Here is a 15,257-nt window from a genome sequence, read left to right as displayed (position 1 = left end):
TTAATAATTAAAATCGTTTGTTACATAATTAATGGACATCTAAACAAAGTTCTTTCCAACCTAATAATTCTTGAGTTACCATGACATGTGCCCTAATTCCAACGAAAATTAATCAATTATTCTTTTAAAAAATATGTAGATACTTCGTTTCGTAACTTGCGTATAAGAAAGAATAAGCGCAATGTGGGTTCATGTTATTGTCAATGGTTATTCAAGCTTGTTCGTTTTTTTTTGTTTGGTTAATTTAGTGTGCATGTTCTTATTAAATACCGAAAAAATTAAACAATAAATTATATATTTAATTTAGGTAAACATTTTAAAATTATTACTTTATATGTATGGGTGGCTTAAGTTAAAGTGTATGTTTTATTTAAAAAAAAAACGTTTTTTAAGTAGTTTGAAGAAGAAAATTGAATCTGGAAATGATCAACTGTTTCCAGGTCTTTTATGAGAATTATGTAAGTTTTCCTCAAGCAGCCAGGAATTTTTTTTTGAATTACAGATTAATTACTAATTTTCCTTAAATTAATAATGTTTTTATAAATAAAAATTCTCACTAACATTAATTTGTATTTTTTTTATTGGGCTGAAATTTGCTCTCTTTGGTAATAAATTATTTTTTTCTTTATCCAGAAATAATGAACAATTTCCAGAATTTTTCAATTATTTCTAAGCAACCAACACGTGTTTTTCTTAAGCAGATCATTTTTTCTTTTATTTTTTTTAAATCAAAATTTATTCACTGGAATTTTTTTTGCTCTTTTTGGCAACAATTTTTTTTATTCGAAAATCATCAATTATTTAAAAAAAAAATTTTTGCATATTTTCTTTATTTTATTCAAGATTTTTTTTGCAGGTAAAGATTACTTGTCAATTTTCCTTATATTTTTATTTATGTTCTTATTAACAAGTTGACTGCCATGACATTTAAATAAAAACCATTCTCAGATGCCACTATGTCAAAATTGAAATAAATTGGAAAAAATTTTTAATATTATATGTTATTTTTTTTTGTAAAAAAAACAGTTAGAGTTATCTCGTGGTCGGGCGTGTCCAAGTAGAAGTTTCTTCTGGCGACCAACCACGATTTCAAATATGCAAAAAGTACAAATGATTAAAGTGCGCAACAAGAAAGGAAAAGTTTCTGTGAAACCTAATTTAATAAAGGACTATAATGCAGGAATGTCAGGTATCGACCAGTCCGATCAAATGCTAAGTTACTATAGCTCACTAAGAAAAACCATTAGATGGCCGAAAAAGATTGCATTGCATATACTCGAAATATATATTCATAACGCTTACTTGCTGTTTCGTGAATCGACCAGAAGCAGAATAAAATCTTTAAAATGTAAAGAGATGTTTGTGTCTACACTTCTCGGTGATAAAAATCCAGCAGCGTACAGCAGCATGAAAATCCTGCTATTTGGAAGGTATATCACCAACCGAAAAAAAACAACGACCTACAAGACCTTGCCGTGTATGTACTTCGAATACACTTTGATGTGAAACACGTTATTTCTGCTCTGCCTGTGAAGAAAAACCAGCCTTATGTGTGGAAAATTGCTTCAAGGACTACCACCTAAAGTAAACATGACTAAACAAGATTTCTTAGACAATTTTTTTTGTAAACTTCATATTATTATCGTAACTATCTGTAAACACTAGCACATAAGTTTCCCTGTTTTTAAGGCACAGTTTATGTTTTTCCGCTTTTTGTTGGAACTAAAAACATTTAAAATTTTTTTTTGTGTCACTGCATTTTGCTTCCTCTGTACTAAACAAGATGAATATATAATTTAAAAATGACGCCACAATGAGTTTTACTGGTCTATTGCGAGTGCCCAGCGCCTCAAATATCAACGCGAACACCACGAGTTTACTCGTACTGGGCGCCGTAAAACAGTTAGTCACAACCGAGATAACTCGTGGCTGGCGACTGGCTATAGATTGCCAACCACGAGTGATCTCGTGCTTGGCAGTCAACGTGTTAATAATAATTATTATTTTTTGATTAATTGGCTAAAATTTACTCTTTTTGACAACAAAAATTTTTTTTTAATCAAAAATGATCAAATATTTTAAGATTTTCTGTATTTTTTCTTGAAAAGTCTATTTTTTGAAATTATTTTTTCTAATTATTATTTTAATATTTTTTATTTGCCTGGAATTTGCATTTCCTGTTAACAAATATTTTTTTTATAATCCGCGAATTTTCTCCGATTTTTATTTATGTTCTTATCAATCAAGTTTTGTTTTTTTACTGAAGTTAATTTTTTTTTTTAGCTAAAATTTGCTGTTTCTGGTAACAAATAATTTCTTTTTAATTTAAAAATAATCAACTTCTTATATTTTCTTATAGATTTTTTAAAATATGAAAAAAAACTTGTTGTTTTTTTACGTTTTATTTATTTATTCTTATATGAAAATTAGGTGTTTTAACTCAATCAAGAAAAAGAAATTCAAGCAACTAGTTCAAAAATTTTACTACCGTAAAATTAAAGTACTCACTCTACACACTCACCGCACTTTTACGTACTTTTTTTACTAAAATTTGGTATTTTTGATGTTTTCTTTGATAGTAGAAAAATTTACACTTATATAAAATCCCTTTTTTTATTCATGACAAATTTCCCACCTCAAAAAAAAGGATCACTTTACACGATACATAAATAACCATTTCCAAAATTGGATTTCTCAAAATTCTTTTACGATCAAGCAAATCAGGTTTAAAATAATTTTTTTCCAGATACTTACGATCAACTTTTTTATGTGTTTTTTAATAATTTATATTTTTTTCAAGCAAATTGCTTGCTTTTATTACAAATTTCAATCAAGCAAATAAGGTAGTTATTTGTTTTCCAGAAACCTCTTAAAAGAAATTTGACAATCTTATTTTATTGTATTTAAGTTAGTTTAATTATTTTTTGTCTTTTTTATTAACTTGAGAGGAGTATTTTTTAAAATAGTCAAAGTATCGCTAATGGAAGTTGTTTGCTTGGAAGATATTTAAAATTTATTGTAATAGTATTTATTTATTATGTATTTTTTTTTGGAGTAACAAATATTTTCAAGTAAATTTGTTACTTTATCATGTACTGTGTTTTTTTAAATAATTCCCTTAAAAATCAAACATTTTATTTAAAACAATTATATTCAATAATATAAAATTCGAATACAGAAACATTACGAATAGCACTAAAATTTCAATAAATATCAGCACAAATGTCAAAGTTTCCAAGAGAAAGTTAATGTTTAAAAAACTTGGAATTGTTTTTAAAACTCAACTTCTATTTGTCCCTTATATTTGACACCTAAATTATTTACGTTTACGGTCATTCCAGGGTCGTATGAAGATTGTCAAAATTTAAAATGTAAATTACTTTTCAATAGCAATTTCAGGCAGTAGGATATAATTTGTTTCATTTTCCAGGCAGTTGGATTAACACACAAGGAGGGAGGAGTAAGTGCATAAGAAAAGGACAAAATAGAAACGTTTTTTATTTTTGACACCTAAATTATTTACGTTTAAGGTCATTCCAGCGTCGTATAAAGATTGTCAAGATTTAACAGTTAAATTACTTTTCAATAGTAATTTCAGGCAGTAGGATATGATCTGTTCCATGTTCCAGGCAGTTAGATAAAATACAAGGAAGGAGGAATAAGTAGAGAAAAAATTAAAAATCCAAGTCTCAGTCTCAAAATGTCTTTTTAATTAATTAGGTGGTGACATGTTTCGCTAATAAAGCATCATCAGACCTTATAACTAGATGACCTGCTAAGTACTTCAGTACTTGAATGAAAATTATTGGCTTTTACTTCAGTACTTAGCAGGTCATCTAGCTATAAGGTCTGATGATGCTTTATTAGCGAAACATGTCACCACCTGATTAATTAAAAAGACATTTTGAGACTGAGACTTGGAGTTTTCATTTTTTCTCTAGTTACGTAGGTCTCTTTGAGATAATGGAGTTCTTTCAAAGGAGGAATAAGTGCATAAGAAAAGGATAAAATAGGAACAAGAACATAGTTCTGCTTAAGAAAATAAATCGTCAATTGCCTGGAAAAGTATAAATACTTCAATTGACTGAAATTAGTAAATAAAAAATAAAAAAATCGAGAAACTGCCTGGAAAGTGTCTTCAATTAGTCTGGAAAAGTAATTGTTCTCAAGAAATCTACACTATTTTCCATGTTTTTTTTTTCTGGAAATTGTGGTTGCAAAAATGACTTTTTTTTTTATAGGAAGTTAAGCTGATTTATAATTTTTTCAAGAAACTGAGAAAAAAATTTTTTTTTGACGTACTTAATTTCAAATTTTTATCAATTTATTTATAAAATAATTTTTATTTATTATACAGGCCCAAAATTTTAAAAAATAAATAATTTTTTTCCATTTTCTTATAAGATTTTACATTAATAAGTTATGGTTCAATTTTCTTTTTAAATAATATCAACATTCCTTCCAGGCAATTAATCAATAATTTTTCTTGCAGAAGTTCCTTTTTTTTAATAATAAAAATTGTTCTCCGACATATATTTCCTTGAAGAAATTTCCTTTATACATTTATTGTGCGTACATACCTAAAAATTAGGCAAAAACAATAATTTATCTCTCTTGATCCTATTACCTTAATTCTAAACTATACATATATTGACACTAGCATCATATTACTTAAGAATCCAAGCCAATTATTTCCAATAAAATTCCCAAAAACAATATCAATCATTAAAAACAGAAAAAAAGGTGTACATTACTTAACAACTTGACCTCACCATGGGCAAAAAATTTGTGTAAAATTGTTTTTTTTATTAATGACCAATTTCCCACCTCAAAAAAATGGATCACTTTATACTATACGAAAATAACAATTTACAAAATTGGATTTCACGAAATTCTTTTACGTTGAAGAAAATATGGTTTAATCCATTAAAATAAAAATAATTTTTTTCCAGGTACCAAGTTTTCTTTGCATAATTATTTTTTTTTAATGTTTTTTAATAATTTATATATTTTTTTCAAGCAAATTGCTTGCTTTTATTTTTGATTTAAATTTTTTTTCTTAATCAAAATTACTTTTTCTCATTTTTGTCTTTTTAATTGACTTGAGAGAAGTATTTTTTTAAACAGTCAATGTATTGCTAATGGAAATTGTTTGGTCAAGATATTTAGAATTGATTGTAATAGTATTTATTTATTATGTGTTTTTTTATAGTAACACATATTTTTAAGTAAATTTGTTGCTTAATTATGTACTATGTTTTTTCTTTAATATTTCTCTTAAAAAGCAAACATTTTATTTAAAACATATATATTCAATCATAGAAAATTCGAATACAGAAACAGTAGTAGTAAAAGTAAAATTACTTTTCAATAGCAATTTCAGGCAGTAGGATATAATTTGTTTAATTTTTCAGGCAGTTGGATTAACATACAAGGAGGGAGAAACAAGTGCGTCAACGTAAGAATCGTCAATTGCCTGGAAAAACATAAATACTTCAATTGACTGAAATTAGTAAATAAAAAATAAAAAAATCGAGAAACTGCCTGGAAAGTGTCTTCAATTAGTCCGGAAAAGTAATTGTTCTCAAGAAATCGACACTATTTTCCATGTTTTTTTTTTCTGGAAATTGTGGTTGCAAAAATGACTTTTTTTTTATAGGAAGTTAAGCTGATTTATAATTTTTTCAACAAACTGAGAAAAAAAATTTTTTTTGACGTACTTAATTTCGAATTTTTATCAATTTATTTATAAAATAATTTTTAATTATTAAATATTATATATAAAATTTTAAAAAATAAATAATTTTATTACATTTTCTTATAAGATTTTACATTAATAAGTTATGGTTCAATTTTCTTTTTAAATAATATCAAAATTCCTTCCAGGCAATTAATCAATAATTTTTCTTGCAGAAGTTGCTTTTTTATAATAGTAAAAATGGTTCACCAACATATATTTCCTTGAGGAAATCGAGATTAATTTCCTTTACACATTTATTGTGCATTAGGCAAAGACAATAATTTATCTCTCTTGATCCTATTACCTTAATTCTAAACTATACATATATTGATACAGGCATCATATTACTTAAGAACCCAAGCCAATAATTTCCATTCAAGTTCCCAAAAATAATATCAATCATTAAAAACAGAAAAAAAAGCTGTAAATTACTTAACAACTTGACCTCACCATGGGCAAAAAAGGAAGTTACTCAACCGCAAGGTCGTTCTAAGATATAATAACCTCACGCTCGAGATCCTAGATATACCATACGTACGCTGCTCCAAATATTATTTTAAATAATGGGTACTTTCACGCCATCGAGACCCAACGGTAGGCGGAAGAAATTAAACAACAATTTTATTGATTTAAAAAAAATCAATTTATGGCAGAATAAATAATTATATCATGCGATAAAACACATCGCGCCCTGCTATATTTACATATCTAGGCCAGTGTACCCTATACAGATAAAATAAATTTATTTAGTAATGCCCATTGTCATACGTAGTGTAATGTTCCGGATGATGGGCTTTCCCAGACTTAGTAACAACTGCATTGAAACCGTTATGGTCATCAGCGGTGTAGTGGACAGTTCTTAAGGTACCATCAGGTTCAGCTACGGTGTAGCTGCCCTTTACTACGTCACCATCGCGTTCTTCGTGTTGGGTTTTATAGTCTCCAGTGTGGAAGTCTTCTACTCCATATTTAAATTCGTATTTTGCTGGTGACTAGAATAAAAAAGGAAAAAATTAGTCATATGGTTCAACATAAATAGACAAGTTGGTTTTTTGGAAGTTTGATTAGATAGGGATTAACTTGAAGGTTCAATTTAAGGTTCAATGCACTAGTTGTTTAACATCGAATATATTTAGCTCGTAACAAAAGACTAGTTTCAGTTCAATAGCAATCTAACACTTTTAACACATTCCCATTAAAAAAAAAATCGCTTAATGATACTGCACCCTTATCCTTGCATCACCACGTTCACTTTTTGCAAAATCTTCACATATACCGACGACATCCCACTGGAGCAATCGCAATCTAAATACACGATTTTAAATTAATGGTCACACATTTGACATTTTACCTTTTTCGCTATTTATCGCTTCCCCATGGTACCTCGTATGTCGTGTATCTTCTTACTGATGCAGGAAGATGGTTGTTATGTTACAAAAAATGTAACCTTTTATAGTGCATCAGTGTGTTTAATTAACTCATTTCTTAATATTAAAATAATTCTTATCATTGTTGCAAAAACTGATTTTTCTATGCTGGGGTTCAACTATAATAACTCTTAAATTTCACAATATGAGATTTTACTGATATGGTAGAAAAAAGTACCGAAAAGAATGAAGAAATACTTGACTATTTCGGCGTAATGGGCTACGTGACATAACCGGGACATGTTTGTTCACTTAATTGTCTATTTAATTAATTTTTTAACTGGTCGAATAAACATTTAGATGTTTATTAACCGAAATTTCTCTAATGACAAATTGCAGGACAAATTAAAGGAATCTATGGAGCAATTCCAGAGATTTTGGAATTCGGATTTATCTGGAAAGCTATGTGGATGATTTATTTTAAAAAGGATTGTAGTGAAAATTAGTGCTATAGTGCAAAATGAGGATACTCGATCAGTTAGAGTGGAGTTTAAGAGAAATTTAAAAAAAAAATTAGATAATTCAAGGAAATATAAATAGAAGGATCTAATCATCAGAAGGCCAGAGTATTTATAGATCTGTGAACGAGGAAATTAAGCTTAATTTAAGTGGATTTATCTGGAAGGCTACGTGGATAATATATTTTAAAAAGGATTGTAGTGAAAATTAGTGCTATAGTGCAAAATGAGGATCCTCGATCAGTTAGAGTAGAGTTTAAGAGAAAATTTAAAAAAAAATTAGAGAATTCAAGGAAATATAAATAACAGGATCCAATCATCATAAGGCAGGAGTGTTTAAAGATCTGTAAACGAGGAAATTTAGTTTAATTTTTTTTCTATCAAAAAATACGTAAAAACATAAAAAGGTTCAGAAAATCAAACAAACATTGAAAAAAAAATGAAAAAACATGAAAAATCAAGAATAAATGTTTCAATGTCAATAAATCAAAATTTATTTATGTTAGTCCATATGACAGAAATCATAACGTAAGATGTAGTCAAAAAACACCAAACTAAAGGCATCTAAAGAGCAATTCCAAAGATTTTGGAATTCAAATTTATCTGGAAAGGTACCTGGTATCACCCGCATTAACAAAATTTGTAATGAAAATAGTGCTTTTATCTAAATTCTTTAGTACCTGAATTAATTGGCGAAGTAGGAGACAAATTGACGAAACTTTAAAGGAAGAAAGTCTTCTTCGTCTTAGATCAGTTAGAGTGTAAAGTTCAAGTGAAGTGGAAAATAAAATAAAAGTTAAAATAAAAGTTAAATAGTCAAATGGCAGAAGTGATCATCTTGGCAAAGAAATTTAGTTACATTTTTTCTGGAAGAAGTTTATGAAGAGATGAGGAACAAAACATAAGGTCAAAAAACTGAAAATCAATTGAAAAAAAGGAAAACCATGCATAAGCAAGAAAAGATATTTGAAGTTTCATTTAATAATTTTTTACATATTTCTTTTGAATTTTCAGGGTGTCTTTTTTGGGAAAACATTGCATGAAAATCTTACTAAGTTACATAAAAATCATTACAATCAAATACTGTAAATAAAAATTTTCCGAAAGAATTTACTATTAGTCAAGTAAATTAAGGCAAATTGACGTAATGCATAAAAACTATAATATGAGAGTACTAAAAGTAAAACGACTTATTAAAACGTTTGTTAAGCATTTATACCGTCCTTGTAATAAGTTTTGAACATTTGAAACCAAATGAAATTAATGTATAGAGGAATTCCAGAGGTTTTGGAATTCAAATTTTTCTGGAAAGGTATCTGGATGATATAATTTAAATAATGTTATAGTGGAAAATGGTACTCTTTCCTATAAAGTATTTACTACCTAAGTCAAAATGACGAAACATTGAATGAATGAATTCTCCTTGGGTTCTGTATCAGCTAGAGAGGAATTTACGGGAAAATTAAAAAAATGCTGGAAAATCCAAGGAAATTTAGAATAGAGAAGTGTTTATAGATTTGTAGAGCAGAAAATTTAATTTAATTTTTTCTGCAAGAAGTTCAATAAAAAAAAGCGTTAACACAAATAGGTTCAAAATACTGAGAAAATACATGAGAAATTAAGGAAAAAAAGGTTTCAGCACTATTAGATACTTTTTCATAACATTTTGAAAGCACATTTGAAAATTTTCTAAAAGAAAGTATTCTAAGCCAAGTAGCCTTGAGAAAATCGACGTAAGTGCGTAAAACGAGAATACTCAAGTAAAACTGTTCATTAAAAAAACCTTTATTAACCTCCTTGGATTTTGTTTTACATATTTTAGATCAAATGACACAAATCTAAAGAGCATTACCAGAGATTTCGGAATTCAAATTTATCTGGAAAGGTACCTGGATGTTACATTTTAAATAAAATTTTAGTGTAAAATAGCATTTTTGTGTGATGTCCTTAATACTCGAATCAATTGGGAAACATTAAATGAATAAAACATTCTTAGGTACTAGATCAGGCAGGGTGGGGTTTAAGAGAAAATCAAGATTTCAAAAATCTTAGGAAGTTCCTAGAAGTTGAAAGAAAGAATTAAATTTTCAGGTGGCAGAACTGAAATTAATAGAATTTTTAAATGAGGATACTCGGTTTAGTTTTTTTTTTGGAAGAAATTTAACTGAAAAATTACCAAGGAAGATCCTTCTTAAGAAGTTATGTTTTTCTGAGACCAAGAGAAATAAATTAATGAAAAATTCTTGAGAAGCATTGTCTTGAGGTTATTAAGGTGGTATGTGAATTATTGAGATGTCTGTGTTTTTGTTTTGTGGAAAAAACCACTTGGTATACGAAAAATTAGGCTGAGAACCGCGAAAGTCAAAAAAAAATCCTAGAGATCCTGCAGTTTTCCTAAAGGTATTTGAATCCTTCTTAGGACATGTTTTCTGGAGATTTTGTCATTTTATCTCAAAGATTATTAAATCTAAGGGAAAACACATTAGAATCGTATTTTTTTTTCCTTGATTTTTTTATACCAAGGAAACCCAAGTAAGCTGCTTGAAATCGAGAAAAGAAAACCCACAAGAACCACAGAAAACTTAAGTAGTAGCAAATTTAGTGAGATGAAACTGAGGCCTGTAAGAAATACACACTTGATGGATGTTTTTGGGTGAACATCTAATATTCAAATTTGGTTTGTATCCAATCTTCAGCTTAAAAAATCTTGGGTTTCTTGGATCTTTGGAGAAGCAAATAAATGAGGCAAAAATTACATGGAATCAAAACATTCAAGGAAACTCAAGAACTACGTAATAAATCGAAATAAAAAGTCTCTTTAATAATTACTCTCATAAAAAAATCAAGAAAAATTTCAAAATCAAGAATATTAAAGAAAAAGTCAATCCACTCCTTTAAGCAATATTAAATTGCATTTTAAAAGAATGAGAAAACCCTTTAAGGAACTATTTCCAAATATCGACTTCTAACTTACATAATAATCAACCTCAGGCTTCACATAGGCCGCATGTGCTGGATAAACTAAATGCTCGGCGTGTCCTCCTCCGTATCCCAAAATTCCTGCTGCGACACAGGAAATTAGCACGGACAGAGCTACAAACTGTATCAAAAAAAATTATATAAAATTTATTTTAAGAAAATCTATTACGCACCTTAACGAACATTTCAACAGGTTCAACTAACGTAGAAGGAAAAAAGGCAGAAGCGATACTAACTCCTCGTCTACCGCCGAACTTGCTTTTATAGCCGTAACCATCATCCGCTTCTCCGTTACTTTTGTTATAATTATTACGCGAAAACGTAAAAAAAAAAGAAAAAATATCTTCAAGTAGTGCATTTGTATACACGACCACGACGTGGTGGAAAGTCTTTTGCTATGTGTATAAAACATACTATTGCGAGAGACATTGTTTTATGTATGATTGCATTTTGTTTAAATATGAGACAGTCTTGGTATTAAAAGGTCGATTCTGGGATGATTATTGAGAGGCTTTTTTTGTTATCGATTTTGGTCAAAGTTTATACTATATAATCGTTCAGTAATAGTTTATTGTGATTTTTAGGTCTGAGATGCATATTTACGGCACGATTACTTAAATAGGTTTCTCAAATTTTAATTTTTTCTTAAACTCCACTCTAACTTAATCTAGGATCCAAGAAGACTTCATTCAGTTAATGTTTAGTCATTTTGGCCTCTAACTTCCCCAATTGATTCAGGTAGTAAAGAATTTAGAGAAAACCACTTTTTTCCATTACAATCTTCTCTAGAATGTATCATCCAAGTACCTTTCCAGATAAATTTGAATTCCAAAATCTCTGGAATTGCTCTTTAAATTAAACTAATTTGGTTTAAAATATAACACAGAGAGGGTCCAAATGGTTCTAAGATGTTTCAGTTGTGATTTATTGAAATGGTTGGTACCTTAAATACCTTAATTATCTATAGCTATAGACAAAAAAAATTATTTAAAATCTGCTTGTATTGGAAAATATTTGAATGGTGCAAAAAAATCCAGGAAAACTTATGGTATAGGTAAAAGATCCAATGTGAAATGCGCGTTTAACAGTATTTTAATTTCCAATCTTGACCTGAATTTTTCTGCTCCCCTGCATCATTTTATTAATTATCATGCATATATTTGTTAAAAAGGAGAAGTCTTAGGTTAAATTGGACTTAATTTTGATCAATTTCCTTTTCATGATAATTCAGCAATAGTTATTAAAAAAAAACTATTTCCAATTTTTCTAATAATAACATCAAATGTAATGTTTCTTTTTAGCATAGTTACTTATATTATAAATGATGTTTACCATTTTATTGCGAGTTTTGATAATTCTTTGGTCTGAAAAAGAGAATTTTAAGTAAACATTTATTTTTGATCAGTTCTATTCAGATTTTTATGAATTTTTTATCAAAGGAAAATACAATCTAGATAAAAACACACCGAATTTCAGTGCAATAATAAGGATTTCTTATTTATTTTAGACTTACCTTAAATTTAGACGTTTTAATTAAATTTGTTGTATTTTAAAGAGTGTAACCTTGCTTTTTCTTAGATCTGTAAATTTTATTTTCCCTGGTTAAAAATAATCTCATTTTATTTTATTAAAAATTAGTAGCCTTCAAAAAAACAACTGAACCTCATTTTTCAGATATTGAACACTCTAGTTATTCTTTTATTTAAATTAATATTGACAACAAGTTACTTCATAAAACTCATGAAAACTCTACTGCTTTAGGTTTTATTTGAATTTCACTTAAGAAAACGCAATCCAAAGACGGCCCAAATACTGAAATAGATTTGCTCAGATTTTTGAAATATCAATTTTTTTCTTAAACTTACCGATTTAGAATCCAAGAAGACTTCATTCAGTTAATTACTGGTTATTTTGGTCCCTAACTTCTCCAATTAATTCAGGTAGTAAAGAATATAAAATAAATCACTATTTTCCACTACAATCTTCTCTAAAATGTATCATCCAAGCACCTTTCCAGATAAATTTGAATTCCAAAATCTCTGGAATTGCTCTTTAGATTAAACTAATTTAATCTAAAATGTCGAAAATATAACTCAGAGAGGGTCCAAATACTTCTTAGCTGTTTCAATTGTATTTTATTAAAATGGTTGGTCTCTTAAACACCTTGAGCTATATGCAAAAAAAAAATTTAAAATCTGTTTGTATTGGAAAATACTCCTCCAATGGTTAAAGAAAATCGAGAAAAACTTATGGAACAGGTAAAAGAAGATCCAATGGAAAACCCGCGTTCACTAGCGTTTTAATTTCCAGTTAGCACGTAGTTACTGATACTCTAAATGATGTATTATCAATTTATTGCGAGTATTATTATTCGGTACTCAAACTATTTTAAGGATTGCATAATATGAGAAACATTATTTTATCACGATCGTTTATGGTTCTTGGCTCTGAGGTGAGTTTTTGTATCGTAAAATGAACAAAAGTTTATTGATGTTCTACCGCATTTCATATTACAATTACGTCAAAAATTATCTTGAAATGTACATTTCTTACTCACTGCATATGAGCTCGTTTATAATTCCTGGACCTGCAGTTGGTTTCTACAACTTCATTAAAATTGATTGGAAGAGGACTTTTGAGCTTTCCTTAATTTTAATAACAAGCTTACAATTCTAAGATAATCAAAAAAAAAGTACTACAAGAATACACATTTTTAGTACCCAGTTACAGCAAGAGCAAGACGTGTACTGAGTGTTTTGTGAAATTTGATATTGTATTGCTAAAAATATATGAGTTCCAGAAGCAAGAAAAGCTCTTAAGAATTTAAATGAACACACAAGTTTTTTCAATTTTTACCGTTTCTTTAATAAGCAAAAATAAAGGCGGTGTAAATAAAAAATAAATAAATAAATTAGGCCTTTATTTTATACTCGGCGAAGAATGCTGTTAACTTAACCGAGTACTTTAATTTTATGTAATTACAATATTATTATAACTACTTTTAAAAAAGCAAATAAAACATACAGAAAATATTTAACTAACTTAATATACAAAAAAACAAACAAAAATGTACCTACCGCATGACCGACTTGACTTAACAATACAAATATTTAAAAAAAATAAATGCCATTCTACAATAGAAGAACTATCCAAAAACAAATAAATTGCTAAAATAAAATTAAATATCTGGATCTCTCCCCTAACATAAATTTAGTGTACGAAATGTTTGCTAAGGTAAGCTTAGAACAAAACTTGGAACTGGCTAAACTACCTACGTATCAAAAGATTTCAATAATGTCATTTTTTCTAGTGGTACTTATAAGACCACAATATTATTATATAATATTATAGAAATGCCTAGAAAACTTTCTCCCTTTAAATCTTAATATTTATTGAACCTAAAAGGACGAAAAACTAACCCTAAAACTTACATAAAAAATATAACATTAAAACTGGTGTAAACTTCAATTTATGCAAACCAGTAATGAAAACGCCTTGCATAACGTAATAATGCAAGATCACGTCCTTGCTGCTTACGGTGCAAAGTAATAAAGTTCACTCAAACGTGGTGTTGATACACTTCTTGCTCATGTCTTCTGTTTCCGGAAAAGCTACTTTGTCCCACTTTATCTATTTTGTAATTGCGACCCGGATTTTCATTCTGACAATATATTCGACCACGAATAACAACAATAACACTGAAAAAAAAACCTTAATTTAATTAATGCGATAACAAAGAGTCGAATTAAGAAATGAATTTATTTAACATAATCTAGTAATTATATGGGCAATTTAACGGCTAGAGAGTTTCGAATTTTTGCCCAATTTTTTTTTGTTTCTGACGGTAAAAAGTGTGTGAATAACTATTGTTCTTGTAAAATCTGAATTTTTTATTATTAATATTATAGGCCTTACGACAGAAACAGCTATCATTAAAATTTGTTAATTTTATGCTTAGTAGTACCTATTTTGAAATTTTTCAGAGTATGGTTATTATATGAAAGTGTAAAAACTAAGGAATTACTTGAAACACTATTATAAAAAAAGCATGCCATTCCGGGCATTTGAAAAACAGTTTTTGATCTTAGGAATTTAATTTCTATTAATTCCAGATAATTGACATCCTTATGTGTTTCTTCCAGGCACTTGAAGCTATTCCTTAATTATTTCAGGTACCTGAAGTAAGTTCGTATTTATTCAAGGCATTTAAAGCAAATCTGTCTTACTTCCAGGCTTTCCTATTTATTCCAGTAATTTTCTATTTATTACCTTCGAACACAATTGCCTAGACAAAATATGCAAATTCTTCGACTGCCTGGAAGAAACAAATAAATTTCAAAAATGTTGAAATTGAATTGTTGGACGCAAAATACCGAATACTGCCTTATTATACACATTTCTCATAATAACATTAAAGTAAAATTAAATCAGGTAAAGTATAAAAATAATAATAAAATTAAATAGGAAAATTGAGAAATTTAACAAATATTGGAGAAAAGTTGCAATAAATTAAAAAAAAAGACCTAAAGCGACGATTTTGATGTATTTGGATAGCCATATTTCTTCTGTAATTCAGGGAGTTTAAATTTCTAAAAAACATCCATAATTCTTTTGTTGAAGAAATGACTAAACCAAGACCAAGAAATGTTTGAT

The 15,257-nt window shown here is 28.2% G+C and overlaps 1 protein-coding gene across 1 annotated transcript; it reads right to left on the bottom strand.

The window, feature by feature from the left end:
• Nucleotides 1-6,368: 6,368 nt before the first annotated feature.
• On the bottom strand, nucleotides 6,369-10,928 carry LOC126743944 (cuticle protein 19-like). The gene is made up of 3 exons (XM_050451228.1): nucleotides 10,778-10,928; nucleotides 10,600-10,725; nucleotides 6,369-6,732 (listed from the first exon to the last, which is right to left on the bottom strand). Exons 1-3 carry the CDS (start codon nucleotides 10,787-10,789, stop codon nucleotides 6,487-6,489), a joined length of 384 nt encoding a protein of 127 aa, XP_050307185.1. The 5' UTR covers nucleotides 10,790-10,928; the 3' UTR covers nucleotides 6,369-6,486.
• Between the last annotated feature and the right edge of the window lie 4,329 nt (nucleotides 10,929-15,257).

This window comes from Anthonomus grandis, chromosome 13 (assembly GCF_022605725.1).
Source record: "Anthonomus grandis grandis chromosome 13, icAntGran1.3, whole genome shotgun sequence".
NCBI lineage: Eukaryota > Metazoa > Arthropoda > Insecta > Coleoptera > Curculionidae > Anthonomus > Anthonomus grandis.
The sequence above is the reverse complement of the archived record's forward strand: the minus strand, read 5'-3'. Positions and strand labels throughout refer to the sequence as shown.